We start from the raw sequence: 26,990 nt of genomic DNA on the forward strand, positions 1-26,990 counted from the left end.
CAACCCTTCCCAAACTGACATAGCCTGGCACTCATCACCTTCAACACAATCGGTCAATTTGTTGCCCTACTGAAATCGTGCCTTCGCCCCACGAACAAAAAGGCCCTCAGCCCTGGGTAATCCTCTGCTTCCATTGATTACCGAAGGAATTATTTGGTATTAAACTACGCAACTGAGAAAAAGGCCAAGTTCCTGATCGAATGAATCTCTTTCTCTCTGTAAATCAAGCAGGATGCTCAACCGTCATTGCAAACGTCACCCTGGACTTCATGTCAGAAATCACACCTAGGAGATATGCAGATCGGGATTCCAATGATCAAATCAACATCGCGACTCTTCCACGCCTGAGGACGAGCCAATTGAGTCATTATTAAAACATTCTAATGCATTGAAAGCAATTATTAGCTGCTGCCTGACACATCGCAGCCCTGTGTAGACACACCAGAGAATAAGTGCAAGTGTACTGCTTTCATTCAGTGTTTGACATACAATAATAACAATAATCCTTGCATTATGCCCCGCATTGGCTGAGACTGAACCCGGAATCAGCCACGGTTGCACGCGGGGCTGACGTCAAGCTTTACGCTCGGCCACCCGTACCCTGGCAACGGGGAAGTGAATGTCATGACGTAAGGTCCCGGCACCATCTTTCTCTGGAGAGCTCGGGTTGCTCAGGTCCCAGTGGTTCTGCGAGGTTTCAAAGCGGGACATTTGTGGGTTTCCTTGCGACTACGTGGCTCCCTGAGCTCCCCATGCTCCAGCCGGCTGACTCTAAACCACCTGCACAGCACAGCTCAGCACCCGGGGCCTGCTTATTGGGACAGATCAATTACCGGCTGTACGCAGCATTGCCAAAGGGACCACGAGGTAGGGTCACTGCTTCCCTGGCAGTGAGGTAAAGGCTTTGGAATGCGTTGCTCAGCCTCTGGTTTGGCGCGATCAAAGACTTTATAAACCCATTTGCTCCTCGCTCTGGAATAAGAGCGAGCTTGTTCCAGGGCCCTGATTTTCTACAATCTGCTTAAACACCGACAGGATGTTGTGGTGGTGGGACATCAAAGTCACACAGTCCAAATGTCTCTCAGCTGAGGATTGGGGCTCGACGTTTTTTTCAATTCAGCTTTCATGAACTGTCTGCGAAACCAGTCAAAACAAGACCGGTTTGTACAGCGCCTTTCACACAGAACACGCAGGATGCCCCAGCAGTGGGAGCAAAGGGAGCCTCGAGGGTGAAACGCCATCTCGGGTGAAACGCCATCTCGGGCTTCAAGAGGGAAGCCTTTGATTCCTCTAATGCTTCCCTCCAGACACCGGTCACTGTTGTAACCTGCAGCGTCAGAACAACTGGTGGGAATAACAATCGGGGTGTGATGCTCAACATGTGATAATATCACATCTAATCCGTTGCCAAATGCCACACGTTTCAGGCCCGTCAACTGCGGGATCCGAAGGCTTGATCATAACCAACTGACGCAGCTTCACGACCCAAATCGCTCACGCCTCAGGCTGTTATGATCAGACAGACCCTCCCCGAGGTTGATTTTGGTGGGCGCCAATTTACATGTCCTCGATTCCACGCACCAGCCCTGGAATTTCCAGAGAGCAGGCTGGGTTTAGGCTGCATAGGTGCTGACAGGTAATGCCTTCCTCAAATACTCTCCGACGTACCTAAGGAGCCCAGATGGTAATCAGCATCTTACATTATACTCTCACCCGCTCCAATTAGCTCACGTGGGCAAGGGATTGGGCAAGATAGATCATTGCTGGTAGAGTGTTGGGGAGACTTCCCCAAGTTTGCCACTCCCGCTTTTTATCTGCCGGTGAGATGAGGCAGATAAAGCACTCTGGGATGCAACCCTGGGTGGGGCGCTATATAAAGGCAAGTGGTTGTTGTAGTTATTGTTGTTGAATCAGAGAGGAAATACTTTGAGGAAGAAACGTTCATGAGGAACGTTGGAAAGGAAGAGTGCCAGCCTTTGGAAGCGAAGTTCTTGAAAAGGATGATCAGAGGAAAAGGAAAGTGAGGGGGGGAATGGGTAAGAATACCAGGGGTAATAATGGAGTGAAGGATATGAAACATGTGTAAGCGGGAACTGACACATTCCACTCGGTCATTGCTCCAAAGGCTGAACTGAGATTGCAAATGCCCCACCTGGGGTTCTGAACCGTTTTGTGGCAAAACAGGTTAGGTCACTGTCATTTACTTATTTGTTTGGGTTAAAATGTTATGCTTTCCGCCTTCCCACTGTCCTCCTCCAGCTGACAAGCAGACAGTCTGGTCTCTTTATGACAGATATATCTAGCTTATCATCAACTCTGCTCCTTAATGTCTAACAGGTCATGTACTGTATTGGGTACAATAGGCCTCCTATCTCCCACTGCTTCCTTTTCCGCTTGTGATGAGCTGCTACTTCTGCTACAATATTGTCCACTTAAGTCGCCTGGCCAAGAGCAGGAAACATTCTCCCACACAAAGCAACAGTGTTTGAATGTCATCCAAGTCTGGCTGTAACCCATGTCTCTGGCGTGGACTTCAAGATTCTCCACTGCCAAACACATCGAGGCCTTTGGAGTTCAGGATCACCTCTTCCTTTTCGGTGATTTACTGTGCATATACTTTCTGGGGCACTTTACCTGAATATAGACAGCACACTGCCAGTGAATGCAACATGGGACCACTTTGGGGAGTCAGATTCTGTGAGTAGCTTTAATGTTGCACTCCCCCCAGCAGAGGGCCACAGGTTTGTGTCTCCATCTCCACTGATAATGAGCTTGTCCTCGAGCAGCGAGTATCACTGGCTCTTGGCCAGACTCTTGGATGTTGCTCGAAGCAGTGGTGGAAGCCTCCGTTATTTGAGGAACAGCTAAACAGCTAACAGGAGGTAAGCCTCCACCTAACTGGAATGGTCAGGCCGACCTTCAGGGCATTTCAACCGTTTCCTCTGAAAGCTTCCTCTCCATCCTCCCCCCTCCTTCCGCCCCCCCACCATTGACACTGAGGGAACCTCTGCAGATGGTTTAAATTTTGATACCTGATTATTCTCAGTTCTTCCACTGAGCTGGAATCCCGTGTTCCACTGCTGACTGATCTTCCAATTCACGTCACCCACCCCCCACTTGTCTTTTTTTCCCCAGTACATCCCCTCTCCCCCTGTTGTCTACTTCCCCAATCCCAGCACAAATCTGGCTCCCATTATTCTTTCCTGCGCATGTACTGGAGATTAAGTGCCAGATTTTCTTCTCGTATGATCTCAATCCAACCCTTTTGCATTTGGCAAAAGGCACATAGGAGTGTCCGTGGGTGTCTGCGACACAGCAACTCAACAAGCCTGCTTACACTGAGGGAGGAAAAAAACAGCTGTAACATCAGATGAGCAGAAAATGATGGTATTGGCTGTTACTGTTCTGGGTGTTTTGGAGGAGTCTGGCTGTAATGTGCAGCCTCAGGGTTAGGAAGCACCTCTGACTTTGTTTCCAGATATTTTATGACAACGTTGGACGAGAACACATTTCTGAAATGGAAAATCCGCGATGGCTGACCCTGTGACCAATCACCAAAGTGCACTATTGAGCAATGTGGGGAAGCGCACACATGCCAGTTTTGATCTGCGTTTTGTATCCTACTGTGCGGAGAGAATGAGCACACATCAGCCAACGACTTGCTATTCAACTCTTTATTTTAAAAAAACACACAGAAATGTCGCGATTTGAACTTTCAGGGAATAGTCATGAAAGAGATCAAGCGAAGATGGCAGCACCAAACAAAATAATAAATGAGACATGATGCGGGCATCAGTGGGAAGCAGGGGAAAGAGAAGAGGGAATTTAGGAGTCAGAGAGTAATTTCTGTGCGCAATTGGCTGCCGCGTTTCGCCCGCAAAATACACAGTCAATCCACTTTACAGTATATTCCGTGAAGCGCTTGGAGATGTCTCAACGACGTGATAAGGCGCTGTATCAAATGCAAGGATTATCATTGCAGGGATTATTGATGAGGTGATTAGTGCTTTGAGATTCAATCTCTCAACGCCCCAGGATCTTGATTCTCTAGAGTGCTCGGTGTATTAAACTGAAATCATCACTTTCTTGACTTCTCCTGGCCCTGGAAATAATCCTGACAACTAATTTGGATTGAGATACTGCTCTGCACTGTTCCGCTTTACACCATCCAGCGGCCTGGTCAAAAGCCAATGGGCCTCATCCAAAGTGAAGCCAGAATGTCAGGACAGAACTGTGCAAAATGTCTTGTGGCCCTGGGCTTGAGTTCTCCCACCCTGCAGACTGAACAGGGAGGCTCACAGATAGGATCCTAATATGTGTGTGTGTGTGTGTGTGTGTGTAGGGGTGGGGGGGGGAGACAAAGGAGAGGGGAGGGAAGCAAAGACAGAATATTTCTTTTAAAAAACTACAGATTTGCTCTGGACGAATTTGCAACTTTAGACTTTGTTCTCTAACTGAAATCGGATGTGGAGTTAATTTGATTCAGATGGATAGCCCTATTGTGCATAAGATCTGACACAAGCTCCCAGATTTGTTTCCAAAGAAGGAATCTCTCTGTGTCTATAAGTCTGTTGGCTTAATTATGGATGCAGCCTGGCTCCTCTCCACAAGAAACCCCATGTCCAAACTGAGGGAAAGTTATGTGTTCCTCTGGGGTGGGGCGAGGGAACGTTTCAAATACTTTCAGCCATCTTTGAAGCTTGTAGATATCTGCTAGGGAAGTTGGTTGGATCACACACACACACACAAACACACAGTCATACCTGCTTTTCCATCTCACACACTGGAAATACTCTTGCATCACTTGCCCTTCCTCTTGTACGACTCCCAAGAACAAGGTTCTTTCCAGGCCTATCATGCCCCTCGCACGCAGTCAAGTGAAATAAACAGATGGAAATCTTTTCAAACAAAACTAATTGCTTAAGTTCAAATGTATTCTGTTACAGCGAGTTAGAGAGGAAACATGGAAATAAAAGAATGTTCAAAAACTAGAAACAGCAACGCAACCATGTGTAACTAACCCCCAACTCCCCCCGCGCCCCCCACTCTTTCTGACTGCGTAGATCTCACCGCAGGACTGCGAAACGACTGGCTCAACATCTGCCAAACACTTCCCTTTATATGAAAACAACAATAGTTAGGTTGGAGTGAGTTTCAGATGATGGTATAGCATTGGAGTGCTGGTGACCACGTATGGAAACTCACTCACAATTTAGGGCTCATTGGCAGTATCCAGGTGGATCGTGAGTCACTGTCCAGGTCCACAGGTTGTTCCATATGTTGACATTACTCAAAGTGGCGGCTGGCTCGAGGACAGACAGGTGGTGTCTCATGAGAAAATTTGCTGCATTTGTTTTATTAAATCCATCCTGGCTGCAGTCAATGACACCAAAACCTCCGAGCCTCGTTCGCAGAGCAGAGCTCATTTGGCCTGAATGCGACCACTATTTGCCACAACAAACTGCCTTTATCCCTCTTGAGGTAATTACCAGACCCGGGTCAAGGACTCCGGGCCATATCGATTACACCTCTCTCACTACACTGACAACCCCTACCACAAGCAGTCTCCACTCAGGCACGTACGGCTATTAAGCACACTAGACGCCAGACCTTCTCAGAACTCTCAATGCCAGTAACTGGAAACCGGTGAGCAGTCAGCCTTATCAGTTGTAGCCTGTGGCATTGGGGGAAACTGCCTTGGACTCTTCTGCGCCTTTTTTTCTTTCTAAAGTGACTTGCGAGCCTCACATTCTCATCTCTCTCACACACACACACAATCTATAAAAGGCTCCTCAAACATCTTTACCACCTAAATCTTTTAACTCAACAAAGAGGAACACATCAAGGATCTACCAATTGCATTTACAGTGCCTGTATTAGGAAAATCTACAGCCTTTTCTCCAATCCCCAAGCCTTGGGGTTCGCACCTCCAAGCAGCCTCTTTCAGCTGAGTAGCTGAAGCACCCACAGACTATTCTGTGACTTGCCAGAACTCTCTTTCTCTCCATCTCTCTCTCTTGCGAACGTATTGACCAAAGAGAGATAACTGTCAGGATTTCATCCTCATTGCACCAACAGATTTCCTACCCAGTCGTCTGGCTGAGGCCAGGGAATGGGGTGGGGAGGGGGGGAACGGGATGAACACAACAGGCATACATATAACTAGCAGAGTTGGGCGTCATGCAGACTTGTGTTTGATGCCTGTGTCTGTAGGGACAACTGATCCACTGTCCTCTCTTGCGATTTGTTTTTAATGTGAGCAAGGTCAGCGCTCTGAAGGCAAAGCTCTCGAGGCACAATCTGGGCATCTGTTAGTGAAAATGTCCAGGTGACTTTAGGATTGGAAGAAAACAGACGGCAGCTTCTAGTGACACTATCACAGCAGATCAATAGTTAAACAATTACCTTGAAAGCCAATGCAGGGGAAGGAAGCATCAAAGGTCCTAATGGCTCGGCCCCAATTATAATCATCCATAAAATTAACATACACGTCTACTTGGAAGGTTTTTCAGGTTAGACATAGCGATGAAGTCTGATAAGAGGAGGCACCACACCAAGTAATCAAAGAGCTAGATAAACATCGACTCATAAACTGCCATCAATCCAAGGGTGGCACCAGCCATATCTGGGGAATCACTTCCTGGTTCAAGGCAGGTTATAAAAGTTTATGATCCAGTTTAAAACGCACTGATTCAAAACCAAACCCTTTCCCCCAACCCCCAGCGCTCATAAATAGGCAACTGACTCTCTGGTGCATAAGTTACCCATTGTGTAAAGCCCTGCGTTCAATTCTGTTTTTATATTTATCATAGTAAAATCTCTCAATAATTAATAATTCAGTACGGCGAACAGAACCAGTGTAATGGATATTCAGGGCTGAACAGGTTTTAGGTCAATGTGTGCATTAGGGCTGCCACCTGACACTGCCCTGTTCCAAGATTAAGGCCAGTTTGTGGCTAAAGTAACACAGGGATCAAGGGGTTCTTTGTGCACTAACGTAGGAGGTTGGGGTATCAGATTGAGGGGGCAGTGAGGATTGAGGGGGCGGTGGCAACAGAGAGAGCAGCAATAGGTCCTTATGAAAATGGAAGGGGACTCGGGGGCAGGAGGGAAGGTAAAACCTCACAAGGAGAGGTAGAGGGAATTCACAAACCATATTTCTGATACCCTATTCTCCTCAGGGGGGAATAACCAAGTTCTCATCCGGCCTTTTTTGGAGCATCCCCTGCCAATGGGTCATCCGAGTGTCTGTCCAAATGGCCTGACCAGAGTCTGCGAAAGATTCTGTATCAGTCGCTACAATCAACCTCTTCAAGGCTCATATGACCATCAATTTCCAAGTGCATCATTTCAACCCTGGCAACCGGTGACAGGCAAGGCGCTCTAAATTATTCTCTACTTTAAGCCGATCACCGATAAAGCCACATTTGGATCCCTGCCTACAGTTTTGAGCATCCTACCTTTAAAGCACTACCCAGCCAAAAGCCTACTTAAACATTCACGTCATGTTTAATCATCAAACGTTTAATAATAACATAATGATTGTGTGGGGCAGATATTATTCCGGCTCATCACGTTGTGTGTCAAGGCTATTTGCTAACATACTTAACCTAATGTTGGCTGGAAGCTAGGTGTAACAACTACTTCAACAACAATTTGCATTTATACAGCGCCCTTCACATGGGGTAGCATCCCAAAGTGCTTGTAGAGCACCTTGGTATAGAGATCAGGGTTTGAAGGATTTCTCTTGGTTCTAGGTGATAAAGGATATTTTTCAGATTCAGCTATTTTTTATAGTGTCTCATCTTACACTGACTGGGGGAGTGGGCTTATAATTCCTACCTATAATTTTTGGGGGTGAATCCCATTGTAACACAGAAATAACGAGCCAACGTAAAACAGTCAGCAATCATCTCAACACACCCCAGCGGCAAAATAAGAACTAAAGACGAAACGAAATGCTAGAAAAACGTGTAAAGGTGGAGGGCGTGTGGAACAAATTACCAGCGCAGGTGGTGAATCAGGAACTATAAACCGGTAGGGGGTGGTCTTAGCTGGACAAGCAGAGGGGAAAGCTTGCCGGACAGCAATATCAATAGGAAGATATGCGTAAATTGGCTGCTGAGTTCAGCTACAATATATACAGTACAGTCTCCGTAAAGAATTGAGATGTTTCAATGTGATATATCAAAAGTAAGGATTACATGACTTAACATCTAATAATTCTGCTCATTGATACTAACTAAAAGTCAATTACGATTATTAACTTTCCTGTTCAAATGCAAGAACCTAAAGAGTAATTATGGGAAACCACAAAATCAATGACCACTGCACTGATTTAAACCTTCCAGTCTAAACAAACAGCAACTAAAGACAGCAGCTCACAGGCTGAGGTTACATTGAACAGCGACTCCAACAAATATACTTTATATCTAATAGGGTTACAGCTAGAATGTACCATTAGATCTACCGTTTATACTCATGGGGTGAAACACATACCCTCCCGGTCAAGGAGAGAATGAAAGTAAAATCTGTTCCCAAACCACCCCCCCACCCCGTTGTATAAACAGTAGCTACACGGGAGCAATTTCCAGGCTGTGATCACTACAAGGATTACAAATCACTCAAGACTCACTCCTGTGGGTTACAATGTCATCTAACCCCCTTGATGGGATTACAGCCATGTAATCAGTTTGATGTCCATTATGCAACAACAACTTGCATTTATATAGCGCCCTTCACTCAGGGTAGCGTCCCAGAGCGCAACACAGTATAGAATGAAAGAAGAGTGAGGAACATGGTATGGAAGGGCAGAGAGATTTATACTGCGGATCCCAGAGGAGCCTGAAATCATACCTGCAGTGGCTGCTGTGTGAGGAAACCCAACAGACACAACGCAGGAAAAAAACAAGAGAGAAACTGAAGATTCTTCACCTCTCAATCTTCTAAATGTCTCATTTCATCTTTGCCTAGACGAGGACTTGAACCGAACACTGTCCCAGAGAGCAGACTCACAAGATCACAAGATCAATTTGGATGAAGAAGGCCCTTGGGTCCATCTGACCTCATAACCTCCAAAACACTTTCAAGGTCCTGGCCTCAGCCACCCTTCCTGGCAACCTGTTCCACTCGTGGATTACCTTCTGGGTAAAGAAAAACTTCCTGGTATCTGTTTTGAGGTGCCCTTTACAGCTCTAAACCTGTGTCCTCTTGTTCTACTGTCGTGGTACATCTTGGAGCTAACAAACTGGGCATAATATTTAGACAGACAACAAGAGGTATATAGAAATATTTCTCAAGAGTAGCAGGTAATCACATGTAGAATATTTTTCAAGGAAACAAAGTTATAGAAAGACAAACATTTCAAAAGTGCGTCTGAGCATTTTTAAAGCCCACGCTGATCTATTTTGATATAAAACACAACTGTTCGGCACAGAATGCTTAGAACGCCTTCTCTGGTTGAGCAACATAGCATTCAAAGGAGAAACAGAATTCGATGGTTTCAATGAGAGACTGTTATAAAACCTCTGGCACATTTGTCTGCTATTTTGCCATGTAAAATACACACATTAAAGGAACAGGAAGCGAATGTGCTGCTTGGCAGAGAACCAAGAGCATTTACCAGGACTTTTCAAACGATATCAATACTGGAGCTTTTAAGTGGTTCCTCTCATGGACAAGTTATGCCTTTGGACGCTTGGTCCAGAATTAGTTAAAGGTTGTTGGCCTCAGTGAGGTTTAATGGAAGGTGATAAATCTGCTCTTTACATAGGAAAGTATTGTCCCCATCATTGATCAAAAGAACAGACTCAAAATATTGGCAAAGGGTGCACTGAATGTAACAAGCACCTATTTTTGTTACTGATTGCTTATGGATTTTTAGATTAGAACACCAATGGGCAGCAATTCAATTCCAATAAATAAAACGAGCGATTACACTTTCCGGTTTGTGAACATTTGCGCAATCATAATAACTAACTACTGCCTTGTGCTCACTCCTAGAGGTGCTAGTCTTTACATTACAGAATCTAGCCTTATTACTGCTAGCAATGGGCTATCCTTGGGGTGGAGGTGGTGGGGGAGGCTGTAACCTTGATACTGGGCTGGCTCCAAGGTGGCATGTTTGGAACGGAATTGAACCTGAAAGCATGGGATCACAGGACTGGCATTAACGAGAAATATACCAAATGTACGTGGCATTATATTAGATTGTTCCCATCAAAAACGCACAATCCCTCTGTCTCACCCCCTCATAACCATCTTTTAAATCCACCTTGAGACCTAACTCATCGACCACGCTTATGATCCCTTTCACAGCCAAAGACGACCACATATAAATCCCTCCGAGCCTGTCCCGTTAAACTTACAATCTTTACCGCTGAGAAGGTTGAAGCTGGGTGCTGAATTTGCGTGAAGTGGTTTATTATCAACAGTGACAAGTGAATCACATATTATAAAGACTAGCATTGAGAACTGAACAAAACTGCACCGGGATTTGCTAACACAGTCCGGTTTACAATGAGCTGGTTTGACACGACTGCTGGTTTGTCATTAAACGATGGGAGAGGAGTTGAGTTATTTACTTGACGTGGACAGTGGTATCAGCATGCAGTTCAGGCTTTGCGTACTGTGCTGCTGCTGGTTACACTGTCGGATAGAAAAGGCAGACGTGGTCTAACAGAAGCAGGAGGAATCCAGGTTTCAAACTCCTCCGTAACCTCGTAATTATTTCAGCCCAAGTCCCACATGATTCTTTCACAGTACACATCCTGGCATTAATCCCCCTGAACCCCGTTTCATCCAAAACTCCGCAGCCCACATCCTCACCTGTACCAAACTCTGCACGCTCATCGCCCTAATCCTTACCAGGCTCCGCTCGCTTCCTGTCTCTGAAAGGCTCGATTTCAAGATCATCAACCTCACATATAAATCCCTCCTCGCTCTAGCCCCTGTAGCATTTATAGGTGAATGTGGCAGCCAATTTGCACGTAGCAATGACCCACGAAACAGCCATGAAGTGAACGGCCAATTTTATCTGGGGGATTGCCGGTCAGGACACCGGATGAGAGAAACTCCCTTCTCTTTTCCAAACGCATCGTGGAATCTTTAACGTCCTCCCGAACAGGCAGAAGGGACCTTGGTTTTAATGCCTCATCTGAAGGACGGTACCTCCGACTATGCAGCATACCCCTAGCACTGCGCTGGAGGGTCAACGTAAACTAGGGAACACAGCCTAAGCTATATAACGCAGCCCAGGCAAGGCTACACTGAACTCCTTGCAGTTACACACAGCGTGGACACACACACTCGCCATCAAAGCACAAGCCCTAACGTACCACACCGCGTCTCATTCATTCCTATTGTATGTCATTCCTGATTCAAGCACAAAACGCTTCCCGACTATCTAGATTTTAATCCTCAGCACAATAAATATACTGAAGTCTTCCGCCAAGTCTCCCCAAGAGACTGCAGCCCAATTTAAACATCTAATTGCTTTTGTGTAAAACCGCCTTTTATTCAATGTTTTCTGTTTGGCTTGGGGCTGACTGGCTGAACGGATGGCTCAACGGGCCATGGCACAGAGATTTACAAATTAGTTTTGCTATTTACGCTTTGTAAAAATCATGATGCAAAGCATAAAATACATCTCTGGAAGCCAGCTAGGCAGTCATCAGGTCTCAGGTTAGGCTATAAAAAGCGGTTACAGGGCAGTAGATGGAATGCCAAGGTTTGAGAACCAGAGAGACTGAATAATTATTAATATTAAAGAGAGTGCCGGCCATTTTTAAGGATTAAGCAGCCATATAGGCTTTTTGATTAGTTTTCCTTATGCCTCATTTACTTGAGATATGATCGGGGACAATTTACTGGGGAAGTTACTGCTCTCGCCAGGACAGTGCGAGGGAGTTGCATTAACATACTCGGTGGTTGCTGAAGCACACATAGGTTAGTGACGATTCTTCTTATGTTAATTCCATCACGCTGTCGGCTTATGCAACTCTTTCAGGATAGCACCCCGATGATCACGTCGCTGCTTCCGGTTTAAACAGCATCAATAGCCAAATGGACACAACAAAACCAGCAGGTTCACGGTATACGTCTGCTTTTTTTTTTGTTTAAAAAAATAAAATATACTTTGATGCAGAAAGCAAGATTCACACGGAAACTTTCAGCGCAGAAGGAGATCTCGTGGCTAAATGTCACATCTACAATCTCCTCACCCGGAGCGAAGCAGGGGCAAAAATAGGAACTGTAAAGGGAGAAACAACAACTGCGCTTACATAGCATAGCATCTTTCGCCTAGGTCGATGTCTCTCCTAGGCAGACTGCTAACAGGGAGATTACTTGAAGAGTACGACATGGCACTGACAACGTGCAGTTGTTTGTGAAGGATGTGAGGACGAGAGTTGGGAACATCTCAAACACTGTATGAAAGGCGATTTCCATTTCAGTAACCTTTCCCTCGATGAAAGTAGTCTTTCACCCCCAGACAGATCCCTGAATACGTGCTGATATATCTAATCCAATGCTCGCTCCCTGGTGTCTGGGAACTTGGCTGACTCACTGTATCGCTTCCCAGACAGCTTTCCCTACAGTTGCTGACCCCACCCCACCCCACCCCCCAGCCCACCACCCACTGGAAATCCAAAATAGTGACAATACGACAGGTTGAATTGGAACTTGTTTCAGAATTCCGCATAGCAAGTCACTGGCCCTTTAATTGACTGTTAAAGGGATGCCACCAACTCCCAAAACAACTGCGAGCCACAAAAAAACATGACCGATGGCCCTGGGCTGGGTGTGGCTCCCGAGAGCGGCATTGTTGTTGAGGTGCAGTACACATTCATAACAGGAACTGGCGGTTTACGAGGAAACACTGAGTGACCACAAGCCGTACAAGGGTTTAAGAACCTGACTCACCAGTTCTATTTCTGTTGCTAAAACAGGGATCTGAAGTTTGTGTGTCTGGGTCCAATCCCACGATGAAATAGATAATGATGTACAAATAATTTTTTCAGAAGCCTGGGAAAGAAACGTTTTGCTCAGGTACGAACCGAGTTGGTGAACTCCGTGCCGTCAGCGATATCGCCAGAGGCTCGGTGAATCGTCCCAGCCTGCTCAGCCAAGACTGCGCTTAAGAAAATAAGAATTTGCTAGGCCAAAGAAGACCGAGGTCCATCTAGTTCGCCTGCCACTGGCAGTCGCTTGACATGTCGTGCCCCCAAACTCTATGCTGTATCCCCAGATATTATTTTCTAGCAGAAATCGATCTAATTTGTTCTTGAAACAAACAACACTTCCTGCGTCCACTGTCTCCCTGGGGAGCCTGTTCCAGAAGTTTACTACTCGCTCACCGAATTGGTTGATGGCACAGATTTGTTATGAATTTACGTCCCTTCAATCGCAGGCCGTGCTTCAAGATAACCTCACTTTTAAAAACCACAACTAGCCTATCCCAATGAAGGACCAAAAAATAAATGAAGATTGCCTTCACACTCAACAAAATTAAAATGTCCCTGGTGCCATTTTCTCTTATCGCTCTTTCATCTCTCGGATGAACCTGGCAGTTAGGCTGGAGCTACACAGGAAAGGATTCTCCTCTTCTTTGCTAACCTGTGAAGATCCTCGTCGATCGGATGACAGCCTGGCGTGTAAAACGATCCTTGCTAAATCAAAGTGGCGTTGAGGTTGTTTACATGTGCAATACAGCAAATGGATTCCTCCCTCCCCTGATTTCCTACCTGAGCCAGCGTCGATCACTGTGGAAAGTCCTCTCCGATCAGCAATGACCCGCGATGATCCTGGCATGCTCACAGGCTCTGAGCGAACCGGCTGAATCCTACAATCACAAAGTGTGAATTACTTGCTCTCCTTACTGTGACAGTCAGGACACGAGGATAGACGGAGGGGAGGAGAAAGTGCAAATTGCTGCAGACGAAAAACATTTTGGGGGTCAATGTAGAGAGATCTCTGTGGTGTATGCAACCCATACAATACTCTTGCGCTGGGTACGCACATCCTTGCCACTTGAGAGGAAAGTGGGACAAATCGGAGTGGACTTTCCACAGTGATTTAATAAAATAGAAAAATAATAAGGATTTGGTCCCTCAATCCACAACTGTCTGTGGGACACTGCTGTGCGCAATTATCTGTCACGTTTTGCTTACAAAATATACGGTCAATTCACTTTACAGTGTATCCTGCGAAGCGCTTTGAGACGTCTCGAAGATGTGATAAGGCGCTGTATCAAATGCAAGAGATATTATTCTTAAAAAGCGTATAAAAAAATGACAATGTTCACCGTGCTCTTTGACGTCAGTCTTGACGCTTTTCTTTACCTGCGAGTATTGAGTTCCAGGTCGTCGGTGTCGAAGTCCATAAGTGGCTGTGGAGTGTCACTGGGACCGTGTGACTGAAGGACTGAGGAGCTGGAAGAAATCACTGTTGTTTGTCCTGAAGGATGGATTGTCTTGAACTGGAATTGAGGGCCCATCCACAGACGCCGATGGGGTCCTGTATGCGTCACAATCTCTACCTGAAAAAAGCACCATGACGATTTAACGCAGCTTTAAACATCCGTCGCAGGACATGCATAGAAAAACATTCAGGAACGGTTTACATTGCGATGAACCTGAGCATCAGCACACCTACCTACCTATAATTAATAGGCTGGGATTCAGACAACCCTGCTAGCCAAAGGGTCTTGCCATCCTGCAAGTCTCCCGGATTAGGTAACAAGGACATTTTGTGATTACAACCCAGGTAATAGCTGGACGGGAAAGAAGCAGGAAAGTATCCTGTTCCCCAGCACTGACATCTCTCACCTTTGACAGGGGTCAAAATCCACCCCCAAAAAGTTGAAAGGAAAGGAAATTAAAAGTACACGTTGTCTCATGTAAAATAATAAAGTTTATGCAACACAATCTAGCAGATGGTCAGGGATTGATTCAGAAGATGTGCAAGGTCCCTTCAGGGAATTTATTAAGAATTATATCTTGGTCAGATTGACCTGCATTTACCAAACAGAGTCGAGTTAGATGTGACACGAGACAATCTGCGTACAGTCACGGAACGTAAACTTCCGGCTTGTAGGAAAGAACCCCCATAATAATGTCGGCACATCAAAGAGATATCTAAACCTCTATTCCCCCCTCGTCCTCCCATAAAATTCTTCCACCAGATGCCATTGGACTCAGGAGCAGCAGATAATAAAGAAGGTGTACGGATCGGTGTCTGCTCTAGGTGACCCAGCCAGGGGTATGTTCAGCTCTAGTGTGAGCTGCATTGACTAATCCTTTGGATGAGACGTCAAACCGAGGGCCTTCCTGCCTGTTCAAACTGGACCTTTGAGACACCCTCCCTCCGTGTGAGACATTACACCAAATGAGAGGATTATTATTACAATCATTATATCCTGTATTTGATGGGTTATACTTCGCTATAAGAGAGACCGAGCCCTGTGTGAGGTTTGCCTATAAACACGCAGTCGCTACACTTTACAGTAAATGCTGTGAAGCGCTGTGAGACAGTCGACGAGGTGATGAGATTTTTTTTTCCAAACCCAGACTATTGTCATTATTATTAAGAGTACAAGTAACTGAGGACCTTCAGACATTTTGCTGTGACAACATCCAAGTACAGTAGTTCTGATTTCTTGAATTATTCCCTGGTAATGAACTGCCATGCAAAGATCAGCAAAGATTTGCTATATAAAAAAAAGCAGTACTACACTTGACAGTGTTTACTGTGGAGCTCTTTGTCGCTTTAAAAATGTAATGTTGTTGTTGTATACGCGCTCCAAAGCCATGTTGTTACATAAGACACTATAAAAACATAAATTCTTCTCTCTTCTCTCTCTTGAACCACCCACGACAGTTGGTGAGAGACGCTATAAAAGAATTGACCCCTTTGAGTGCTCACCAGACTGCTGTAATCTTGTCGGGGTTCAGGTGACACGAAGACAGTTTAAGCTTTTGCTCGCGCCACTGATGGCATATTCTGAACCCCTTATTAGATTACAGTGACTAATGAATTCCAGGTATCCTGGTTCTGTATATAAACCATCTGAACCCCTTGATTAAATTACTGGCCTATAATCACTCCCAGGTGTCTATTATTCTATGTGTAATGCAATTAATACACATATTACAGCGCCATTTAGACTCTTTAAAACAACAAGGAGGATGAAGAGAACGCCGATAATTAGTTGGAAGTAACGGTCAGTCTTGTACGTCGGGGACAACAACAACAGCTTGCATTCATACAGGGCCCTTCATGCGGGTGTTTTGCTCTGGTGTCCCAGAGCGCTTTGGCGTCTATACTGCACCTCCATCCCCCTTTGCACCGGACTGCCATGCTCACCAAAGCGGCAAGCACTGAAATGGAAGTGGGGAAGAAGACAGCATATCCCCCCCACCCCACCCGCGCATCGCTCGCGTCCACTGGGGTCAAACGGCAGAGTGCCAGTCAGGGCAGGAGCAGGTGAAGAGAGATCGCTGTAAGGGGATAAGCAGGATTGTGCCAGGCACCTTTAGGAGGCAGCGGGTTGAATGCGCTCCTTCTATATTTTCTGTATCAGTGGCGATCATTGCTTTCGAAACGAAAGCGGGGAGAGAGAGAGAGAGTGAGAGAGAGAAAAAAACACAGCAGCTTTGCAGATTAAACACCGACACCAACAGTGTTGTAGAACTAAGAGACGAACAGATGCTGGTGCAGTTTTGACGGAGGCTACGGCCAGCTGTTACTGCTGACCCGGCTGTTCCAGTTATGTTGTGCCTACCTTGGGTTCTGACTGCACCGCGCATTGTACTGAAAAGAGATCTCAGCAACAGCTGCTCGTAGCGCACATTCCATAACGTTCGTCTCACCTTTTCTTGTATCAGAACCTGTCTGGGGCAGCTACCCCTTGGGGAGCCCCCTCAAGTGACTGAAAGACAAGTGACCTCTTCCCCTTACCTCTCCCCCTCCCTCCCAGATATGCAGAATGAACCCAGCGCGGTGGAGATGACAAGGTAATAGAAGTGGCGTGTAGGAGCATCTTGAACTCTTTTGTGTGGGTTACACAAGGCTGGAGAAGGTACCTGCCAGCACTGGACTTTGTCAATCAGGAGCGAGACGAGATAAATCTTGCTGCACTCACACACACACACACACACACACGCTTTCCATCAGAATAAACCTCAGACAGAACAGGACGGCGAGAATAAACCGAAGCTGGAAAAGAAGGCGCTTGTGTTTCTTTGGCAGTGCTCATCAAGTCAACTTCTCTCAAAGAGCTTTGTAGGTAAATACTATCAAGGCCCCAGTGACTGTCGTTGTGAGGCAACCAGTTGTGCCTGCAAAATCCAACAAAGCACCATAATTCGTTTGTGTTTACATTTACACAGCGCCTTTTTACGCAGGGAGGATGTCTCAAAGCTCTTGACGTTGCCGGCTGGGCACCCAAGCTGGGGTTGCAGAGCAAAGAGGGTGGGAAGGGGAAAGATGATTAAAAGTGCGGTCAAATTTCGGACGGGTCTTCTTTTTTTGTTGCGTAAGTCAATTAAAGGAAGACTGAGGTACAGCACTGCTCCCCGGCGATCCAAGCTCTCTACAGGAACCGCCGAGGAAGGAAAGCCGAGCTCGAGACTCCACTTCATCAGCCAGTAACAGGAAGACAATCACAAAGGAGCTCTCGCCTCAAGCCTTACCTGGGACAGCCACTCCTCATCTTCTTGGCTGCTGTGGTCGGAGGTCAGGCTGTCATACGACTCATGACGTGTGATGGGTCCCGGGCTGCCAGGGGAAATCACTGGAAGGAGAAGAAAGCAATTATACAGAAGTTGTATCTTATAATAATAACAAAAATTTGGTCGCTCAATCCACGCTGCTGTGTGCAATTGGCCGCCGTGTTTTGCCCATGAAATATACGCTCAGTTCACTTTACAATATCCTGTGAAGCGTTTTGAGATGTCTCAAAGACGTGATAAGGTGTTATATCAAATGCAAAGATGGTTATTATTATTATGTCAGGTTGGGAGGGAGGTGTCAGGCTCCCAACGATGTGTTTCAAATGAACGTCTATGTTCTGTCATCCGTGCAATATCATCAACAACCAACGGCAGATCAGGAACTCACAGTAGGGCCACGTTAGGTTGCTCTGCTTCAGATGTGCTTCCACTGATTGTACACTTAATGTCCATTCCAAAGGGTAATCACAATCATGAAGGAAATGCTTGCGAAACAAATTCCATCTGTCCAATATTATCCTCAACATCTGATAGGAGTCAATACTCTTGTAACCTGGTCTTTATAAAAGCAGAGCAGGGCAGGGTGCTGGCATACCAGCAATTGTAATTTGTCTTTCCTAACAACATGGTGTGGGATGAACCGTTTTGTGCTGGAGACCAGAAGAAATCTGGAGGAGGGAGATTGTGTCTGTTCATGTCAACGTAACAAGAAACAGTTGTTTCCTGTTCACTGAATAACCTGTTTGCCAATAATCATTCAGTTCTCAGGAAGTGAGTGGAAGCCATAAACAGCTGAGTGCAGTGCAGGGCAGACAGAATGTTGAATGGGGGAGAGTTGGCTGTTGGTCATGTAGCACATGCGTTGTTATCTCGCCCTCCAGGAGTAGATTGTACAAGGACACATAACGCAAAAAATCTCCTTTGAAAGAGTCAAGTCATGTTATGGCTTAACTCACATCAAACACTGCACATGTGATCTAAAACTTAAGCTTACACTTTCAGCATTTATCCACTTGTGTAATTAATATATACTCATGACATAGCCCGACACATAAAGATAGTCTGCAGATCAATGACACTCAGTGAGCATGTAATACACTCAGTCTCTACTGGGATTTGCAAATCAGTATAAAATCAGCACCGCCTCTCACTGCGGGAGGATGTCCGAAAGGCTGAACGATCCTCGCTGGGTATCAGAGCTGGGAGTGGGACGGAGAGAGTGGGGAGAGGAATGATGACTGAAACTGCGATCGAAAAGATGAGTCTTGAGACGAGAGGGACCGGAGAGTTCCAGAGAGTGGGGGCAGTTAGGCTGAAATCCTCCCGCCAACGTTGTGGCTGAGAGGGCAGGGGACTGAGCAGCCAGCTGAGCGAAGGGAGCGACCAGGTTGGTAGGACTTGAGGAGCTTACCTGCAATAACCCATCTTTTCTCCCCATACACACATGCTCACTCTACATCACAGTGCGGGTATGATGATGATGATAATAATAATGACCTCACTCATCCTTGAGTATTAATGGTAAATCTGTTATCTGATCACCCTCCACATCTACGGCAGGATTTTTGTTGGGACATTTGGTGACTGAAACGTCAGCTCGCTATTTGTTTCTCTATCCTCGGATCACTTTGTAAAACTAGCTGAGCTGAGATTATTTTCCTCCCTTTACATGGCTACTCACTGTTACACATAAAAACCCTCCTGAAGATTCCTCCTTGATCCCTGACCCTGGGGTGCAATAGCATTGCACTAATTAATTATTAAAGTTTTCTAACAGGCAGTCGGGAGGGAGATTGTGTTTCTCTTATCCTTCATTAGTCGGTCCCGCTGGAGTGGTCAAGATCAGCGTGCAATTATCCTGCGGCTCGCCCCGGCCCAAGAGACGCGCTCCAATCGTGGCCAGGCCAGTTCAGTCCTGGCCGCACGGGATTGATCATGAGTCAGTCTTGTTCCTTGCCCCTTTACCTTTGTTCTCTCCTGCACCAACCGGCCTCAGTAATAATAATAACAATCCTTGCATTTAATACAGCACCTCATCACATCTTCGGGACGTCTCAAAGCGCTTCACAGAATATACTGTAAAGTGGAGTGACTGTATATGTCGTGGGCAAATTGCGGCAGCCCTAGAATACAGCAGACAAATGGGCAACAATACATACTGTGTGGGTGGGGGGGGGGGAGAAAGAGTTTCCATTTTAAATAATAATTATAACAAATCTTGCTTTTGATATAGCGTCCTATCACATCACATTGGCTCAAAGCACTTCATTGGATTCACTGCAAAGTGTAGTGACTGTGTATCTGTAGGTGAACAGTGCAGCTAATTTGACAGCCACGAAGTCCGTCAGCCATTTTACTTGGAGGATTGTTGGTGCGGGACAAAAGACGAGGGAAAAGTTTCATATCTCGTGACCTGGCGCTTTGAGGTCACTCTGGTCAAGCCATCTTAGTTCATTGTGTTTCGAGAATGAAACAAAAGTCCCGTTTGTTAATTGCTAACGAGGCACCAGCAGCTCGAAGCTCGAAGCTTCTACCTGGGGTCCAGTGGACATCCCTCAACACAGCCGCCAATCAGTGCGAGGAACTGCGGAGTGCGGATGGACGCGCATGCCAGGAAAACATAGGACCTGTCCCCGGCTGCACAGCTCATTCACAGTTAGAGCGTAGCGCTGAACAATGGGATCTTGTGTTATTTTATCACTTCATAACCTGCACTGTGCTCTCTCTCTCTCCCTCTCTCTCCTACTGATGACTCATCCACCGTTAAGGCCTTTGAGAGAAGAGCAGTGAATGTTTCCAACCTTTACTTTTCTTATTTTTCCCCCCAAAAGGTCTAAACATTACGATTAGCTGGGAGGGAGACACAAGAGAAGCTCCTCGGGACGATTTGTTGTTAAATCTGCTTCCGAGAGCCAAACGCAAACAAGGCTTCTGTTCCCTTAATGAATAGCCTGTCACCTTTTCAGAGGCAGATCACACATCTGGCCTTGGAGAGTGACAGCGGGAAAAATCTTTTAGTCAGAAGCGTACTTTGTTCTGTAGAAAGTGATGCACAACTCCACGATTCTGGTATTCCTTAAATAAATAACCAGGCTAAACACTACAGCTTTTTAAAAGGACTGCGCAAACTAGCGGTATCAGCCATTAAGGAATGTTGCAATGCCTACAAACAGGCAGAGGGCACATCAGCCACTTCCAGATTAGCCCTAAGGACCAGCGAAGCTGCAGGGTTTTTTTTTAAACGAAGGCGAAGAATTTCGAGGTAAAGTGAGGATAAGAAATTAAGGAAGACACTCTAGAGACGGGACAATGCAGTGGAGAACCACAGATATATACAGCGCAGAAGAAGGCCATTCGGCTCATTGCATCTCAAAAAAGTCCAATCTATTCATTTACCACAAATTGGCTGCCTGATTCTCCTACAAATACACAGTCACTTATCCCATTGTGAAATTGCTTTGGGGCAAAGGCAAGAATTATTATTGTTATTATCAAGAAGGAAGGTTGGTTGAAATCATTTAAGAGACAGCTGGATGGAAAGAGGGACTGTGATCAAGTAAGACAGAAGAACCTTCTTCACCGGAATCTCTCGTACGATGTGCGGGTTATAATATGACTGTTGACTTCCTTTGCTGCAGAATGTGAGTGCGGATCTGAGCCTTAGAGCTTGTTTATCCTCCCTGGGTAATGTGCTGCCAAGTCTTGGCTGACATGTCAGTCGCAGAGCTGTCAGTGTGAGAGGCAGAAGTGGGAGGACCTCTGATGCCTAGCGCATCTGGCAAGCGGTGGACGTGGGTCGTGAGTCGAGTGGTGGGGAGATCCTCACTTCTCTGATTAGCTCAAACCTGCACCGTGGCTGATGTGATGCACGGAATGCAGACACGGGTGGGGGGAAAGGAGAACACGCACTAAGGATGAGGGAAGCTTCGCTTTTACACTTGCTTTTCAGTGAGGAATCAGATCTGCAGCGCACACACACACACACACACAGCACCAAACACCTCCACTCAATCCAGCGCAGCTAAAGGCACAGTTCAGGTGCCCAGAGCTGGGAGGGGAAAAAAGTCTGGGCATTTGTTCACTGACCCCTCGGAGGGCAAAGGGCAAATCTAATCAAGGATAATGACAGCTAATGCAGACATCTGATCACTGTCCGACTGCGGGAATGCTCCGAGGGGCTGTGCAGGGCCTCTGTGGCGTGGTCAGCTGGGGGCTTTCATCTCCGCGAGGACAGATAACGTAACCAAACAACTGACAGAAATGCTAATAATCCACCGAGGTGATGGACAGCTCCAGACACTGGATGCGAGCAGTTGTTTAATGATACTAAATGTCGCCCATTTGTTTTTCATTATTACTCTCATCCTCCGCAGTGAACTTAACCCCATCAAACCCGGGCAGAGCCCACAGTGAACGTGACTTGCAGACAAGGCAGCCCGGGCAGTCATTAACAAGCCTGGCCGATGACAAAGATGCTGAAAGATACAAGAGGATGCTATTGTATATATACTACACACACACACACACATGCAAGCACGCACACGGCTTCAGGTGCTCTGTGACTGAGAGGAGGCAGCAGCAAATGTGATCGTGTACAGATCAAGACAACCTCCTGGAAGCTGGAACCCACAATCTTTCCTGAATTAAAGGCTAACAGCAGAAGACCAGGAGGTGGGGAAGAGGAAGTGGTATTGGGAGTGGGGATGAGGGGGTGGGGGGGAAACGAACACTACCGTTGACAAGAAAGATTTGCTCTGTTCCACGCACCTGCGATAAATGGGCCCTGATATATTCACAGTGTATTTAACATCTGCAAAGACTGGGAGAGAAGGGCTGAACAGTCAATTCACGTTCTCATAGCATAGCCCCAAACCATTCAATGGCCTGACAATTTAATTAGTAGCTGGGGACTTTATTTTTNCTTTAAATCTATCAGGAGTCCGTTACTCTGGCTCAGGCACTCTGGGGGAGGCAGGTTAGCGGTCTTGAAAGTGGGTGACACAAATCTGAAGAAATTCCTGATGCGGATACCAGTATTCAGTCCTCCTGTTCCCGCGTTCTCTCTATTGCTCTCTCTCTCTCTCTCTCTCTCTCTGAGCAAGTTGCAGTGTTTTAAAGGGACAATTGTGGGATGCAGGTTCAGTGTTAAAATCGTGCTTGTGGCTTGAAGGGAGTGCGGTCTGAAGGCATCACAGGGCGATGAGGAAACGAAGAACCTGCATCTTTCACCCTGCGATACTTACAGGCAGCTCCGAACAGGAAGGGGGTTTGGCTTTGTTGCAAGTGCTGTCCTTCGGATGAGAAGGAGTGTCTGGAATGAAATATGTACTCTCTCTCTCTCTCTGGAGGGATGCACCCTGCTTACCGAATTCCGGGGAGTATTTGGTAGAAGTGTGCGTTAGTCTAACTGCCAGGGGTTTAATCAGATAAAAAATGCGTAGCTGGCCTTTGCAATCACTGCCTGGCAAGCTTCCCACTGCTCGTCCAGTTTAAGACCACCCTTCCTGTTGGGATTTCGGCTTGCTTGCTTGCTTAACAGGAGCTGAGTGGGAAGAATCTCTGGCCCCAGCGACTGGTCTGCCCTTCCGCGTCCTGCCAATGAGCCTGTGCTGTCATCAGCATTGCCCTGGAATACTGCGGACGCCTCTGGCTCAGGAACTGGATTAGAGACCACTCCAGGGAAAGCTGGCTTGATTCCGACATTCTGCTGCCAAACGTGTCACCTTGGAGCCAAATAGCTTCATAGAAGTTTGAAGTTGATGAGCGGTTTCTGCAAACAATGGTCAGAGCACACTCTGTCCCTGTTGAGTGTGCGCACAGTCAGGTTTGGGGATAACTACCCCTCATGGATGAAAAGCCTGCAGACCGATCACTCTGTAAGCACACAAAATAGCCACCGGAGGGCTACCAGCAGCCGCCCAGGAAGTCTCACTCTCCCGAGGGTAAAATACAGGCGGGGTATGGCACCTGCAGCGCAGGGAGTAGCTGGTAGTGGGGTACAAGCTGCAAGTGACCGAGCGAGGGAGGGTGAAACGCCGTTAGAAACAGTCACTCTACCACGATTTGAAGAAAGAGATTGAAGCACAGAGTTCATACTGCACCACGGTGGGCCGAGTGTGGTCATCGGCGATCAGGCCTCCAGCTTCTCTGTCCCCCCACCCCCCCCGCCCACACTTTGAAACAACATCTCGCAGTCTGTTTGTCATGCTCCCTCCCTTGCCTCCTTCAAAGCGCGTCTCAAGACCACCCCCCTCCCCCATCTTTAACCGGGCATTAGGCTACACTCCTACCCCTACCCCCCGTCCAACCAATCCCGACCCCCAGCTCGGGTCCAAATCCCTGACTGTTCAGCGCCTTGGGACGTCCTCCCAACGTGAAAGGCGCTTGTACGAACGTAATTGGTTGTTTTGGATTGTTGCTGTGTGCCGAGAAAGCAGTGGGTTTGGTACTTACGCCCAGCCAGCTGGTTCTGATAGTGCTGTACAGCATCAGCAGCGAGCAGCAAAGGATGGTTTGCATTGAAGGGCGGCTGCAGCTCGTTCCACTGCGGAGTCCTACACAGCGAGAGGGGGGGAGGAAACACACACACACAGTTAGCCACAGGGTTCAGTGCCAGATACAGGGTTTGACCACAGATAAGTGTCAGATAAAAGTGCTTTTAGGTTTGTTTCGTGGCGATGGACGTTGTCACACACACACTGGAGGCCATTTATAATCAACCCCAAATGGTTTGATTCCCGTCAGGATTAACCTTTCGCGAGTCTTGACACACGCTTCTTTCATGTCCCTTCACGTGGACCGTTTTATCACAGAAAGAGCCCACACCTCCCAGGCCTTTCCCTCTGGTGCTGTCACCCTGCCAAGACAGTGGAGAATACACTCGTCCATTAATAATCGTAATTTGGTCGCTCGAACCACGGCTGTTTGTGGGGACGCTGCCATGCGCAATTGGCTGCCGCGCTTGGCCCACAAAATACACAGCAGATTCACTTTGCAGTACATTCTGTGAAGCGCCTTTGAGACTTCTCGAAGACGTGATGAGGCGCTGTATCAAATGCGACGATTATTATTTTTTCAGCGTACTGACACCCGCAGTTGGCTCAGTCGTTGCTCCCTCATCTCTAAAACTCTGGTGACAGACTGGGAGAGGACCACTACCGAGCAACCTCAGGCGATCCAGTCGTACATTAACAGCGTGTTTTTGTTTGGGTCCTGATGTGGCTTTGACGGTAATGTGTTGTGAAGCACTTTTAGGAGTAATGCGTTACTGGCATGTCAAGTCTTGTAAGACTGGAAACCTTTGAAAATGAATAAAATATTATCCCAAATACACAAATTGGTTTCCTTTGGGAAGCCACACTATCCGTTTCCAAAAAGCCCAGGGATAACTGATACCCTGTGCTGTACAACACAGAGTCTCGCGAGCCACCTCTCACACAGGGCTCCCTAGGGCTGGGGGTATTATCCCCTAATGTTATTACCGTTCCCTTTTGAACGATTGCATTAATCCTGCCTCAATAGCCACCTTTCAATGGGAAAGCATTCTAATACACTTAAGACTATTACAGACTAATGCACAAATCCAAGTAATTGATATTTGGTAATTAAGGAATCTCTTGCTTTAGACTAATTTCTGTCTTTGTCGAGCGATTTTTCGGAGACCAGAGGTGCCCTTTGAACCCCGAAACAGTGTAACTTCTGATATAAGACCAAATCAAAAAGACCTCATTTTGGGAGAGAGAGAGAAAAAAAGATATATTTGGAAAATTTGATACGGGACTTGACGTCATTCCTTTGCTCTATTTAAAGCAACTTGGTAAAGCGGACGTGTGTAGTGTGTGTGTAGTTTGTGTGTGTGTGTGTGTGTGTGGTGGGGGCAGGGTGGGGGGGGGCTCTCTCTCACCCGTTTCCGAACGTGCTTGTTTAAGAGTGATTTCACTGCTGTTTTTTTTTGTCAAATACATAACTTGAAATGACTGGCCTGTGACAAATGAACTCAGCAACTTCAAGAGCCATTACATCTTTTAATGGGAGCAGAATTATTACGAAAATAACGGTTCAAAAAAATAACAGTCATCGCTGGGCCGAGAACAAATAAATCACAAGAATAACAAAATTCCCTTTGGAGCGACCGGTGACCTGGTTAAATAAAAAACACTGATTAAAATTACCGTTTGCGCATGGCTGACGCTGCTGAGACTGCAAGGTTGTCGGTGGGGGGTGGGGGGGAGTAACCAGGTTTGCTCGCCAACAAGTCTGTGGACCCCCTACCTTCAAACAAAACATGTCTCTGTGCGCAATGCAATCAACATTTTGCTACGTGCTCTGCCCCATTCCGCACTAACTCTTTACTGGCTGAACATAGGCTGCTTAGAGCAAGCACAGCCAAACGAAACCTCAATAGCGCGGGGTCCAAGTGCTCTGGGACGCTATATAAATGCAAGTTGTTGTTGTTGTCGTCGTCCAGTGGCCCCTTCCAAACAGTCATAAACAAGTAACTCCCCGTGGCCTGAATCAGCAAGTGAGCGTGAATCATGAGGCAGCTCTCTGTCCCTATGCTGCTCGCACGCTTTCTCTATCTCTCACGCTGCGCCCTACTCAATCTAAATGGAGTCCATTAAACATAAATAAGCTGTTTCCACTTTTTGATGAGTCCATAACAAGGAGGCGTAAATATTTTTAAGACAGTCACAGTTAGATCTAAAAGAGTTTTGGAGGAACCTCTTTGCAAGGAGGGCATTGAGAATGTGGGACTCGCAGACTCAAGAGCTGTGGTTGAAGCTAGAAAGCATCAACGTATCTATGAGGAAACTTGATGTATACATGAGGGAGGAGGGAACAGGGGGATTTGGAGAGGCAGGAAGGGAGGAGTGTGATGGGTGGAGGCTCATGTAGAGTATAAAAACTGGCACTGGTCTCAAGACCCTCTTCTTCAAGTGCGCATTCAGCCACGCTCCCACCCCTACCCTACACCACCTCCCCATCGATCCCGACCCCCAGCTCGGGTCCAAATCCCACACAAGCCAGCGCCTTGGGATGTCCTCCCGATGTGAAAGGCTCTATACAAATGTAATTTTGTGCTGTATTGTAGTTGGGCAAACAACTCGTTTCGGTGCTGTGTACAGTCTGTGTCATTCTACGTAACCTCTGAACAGGTAAATGGGACCTTACTCTTCCTCTCTCTCCATAAAGGCGTCCCCAGCCTCTACTCTCCACCGTTTCTGGAAGTGACTGAGATTGGAAACTCACTACGTGAGAGAG

The 26,990-nt window shown here is 46.7% G+C and overlaps 1 protein-coding gene across 1 annotated transcript in view; it reads right to left on the reverse strand.

Annotated features, from left to right (window-relative positions):
- The window catches only part of bcas3 (BCAS3 microtubule associated cell migration factor), a 308,857-nt gene that overhangs the window by 130,794 nt on the left and 151,073 nt on the right, over positions 1-26,990 (reverse strand). The window contains exons 20-23 of the mRNA XM_007896549.2: positions 24,183-24,283; positions 17,691-17,791; positions 14,340-14,536; positions 13,743-13,840 (exon numbers count right to left, since the gene is read on the reverse strand). Of these exons, the coding sequence (XP_007894740.1) occupies positions 13,743-13,840; positions 14,340-14,536; positions 17,691-17,791; positions 24,183-24,283 (497 nt within the window). The remainder of the gene's footprint in view (positions 1-13,742; positions 13,841-14,339; positions 14,537-17,690; positions 17,792-24,182; positions 24,284-26,990) is intronic.

Source organism: Callorhinchus milii, unplaced genomic scaffold, assembly GCF_018977255.1.
Source record: "Callorhinchus milii isolate IMCB2004 unplaced genomic scaffold, IMCB_Cmil_1.0 Scaffold10, whole genome shotgun sequence".
Taxonomy (NCBI): Eukaryota; Metazoa; Chordata; class Chondrichthyes; order Chimaeriformes; family Callorhinchidae; genus Callorhinchus; species Callorhinchus milii.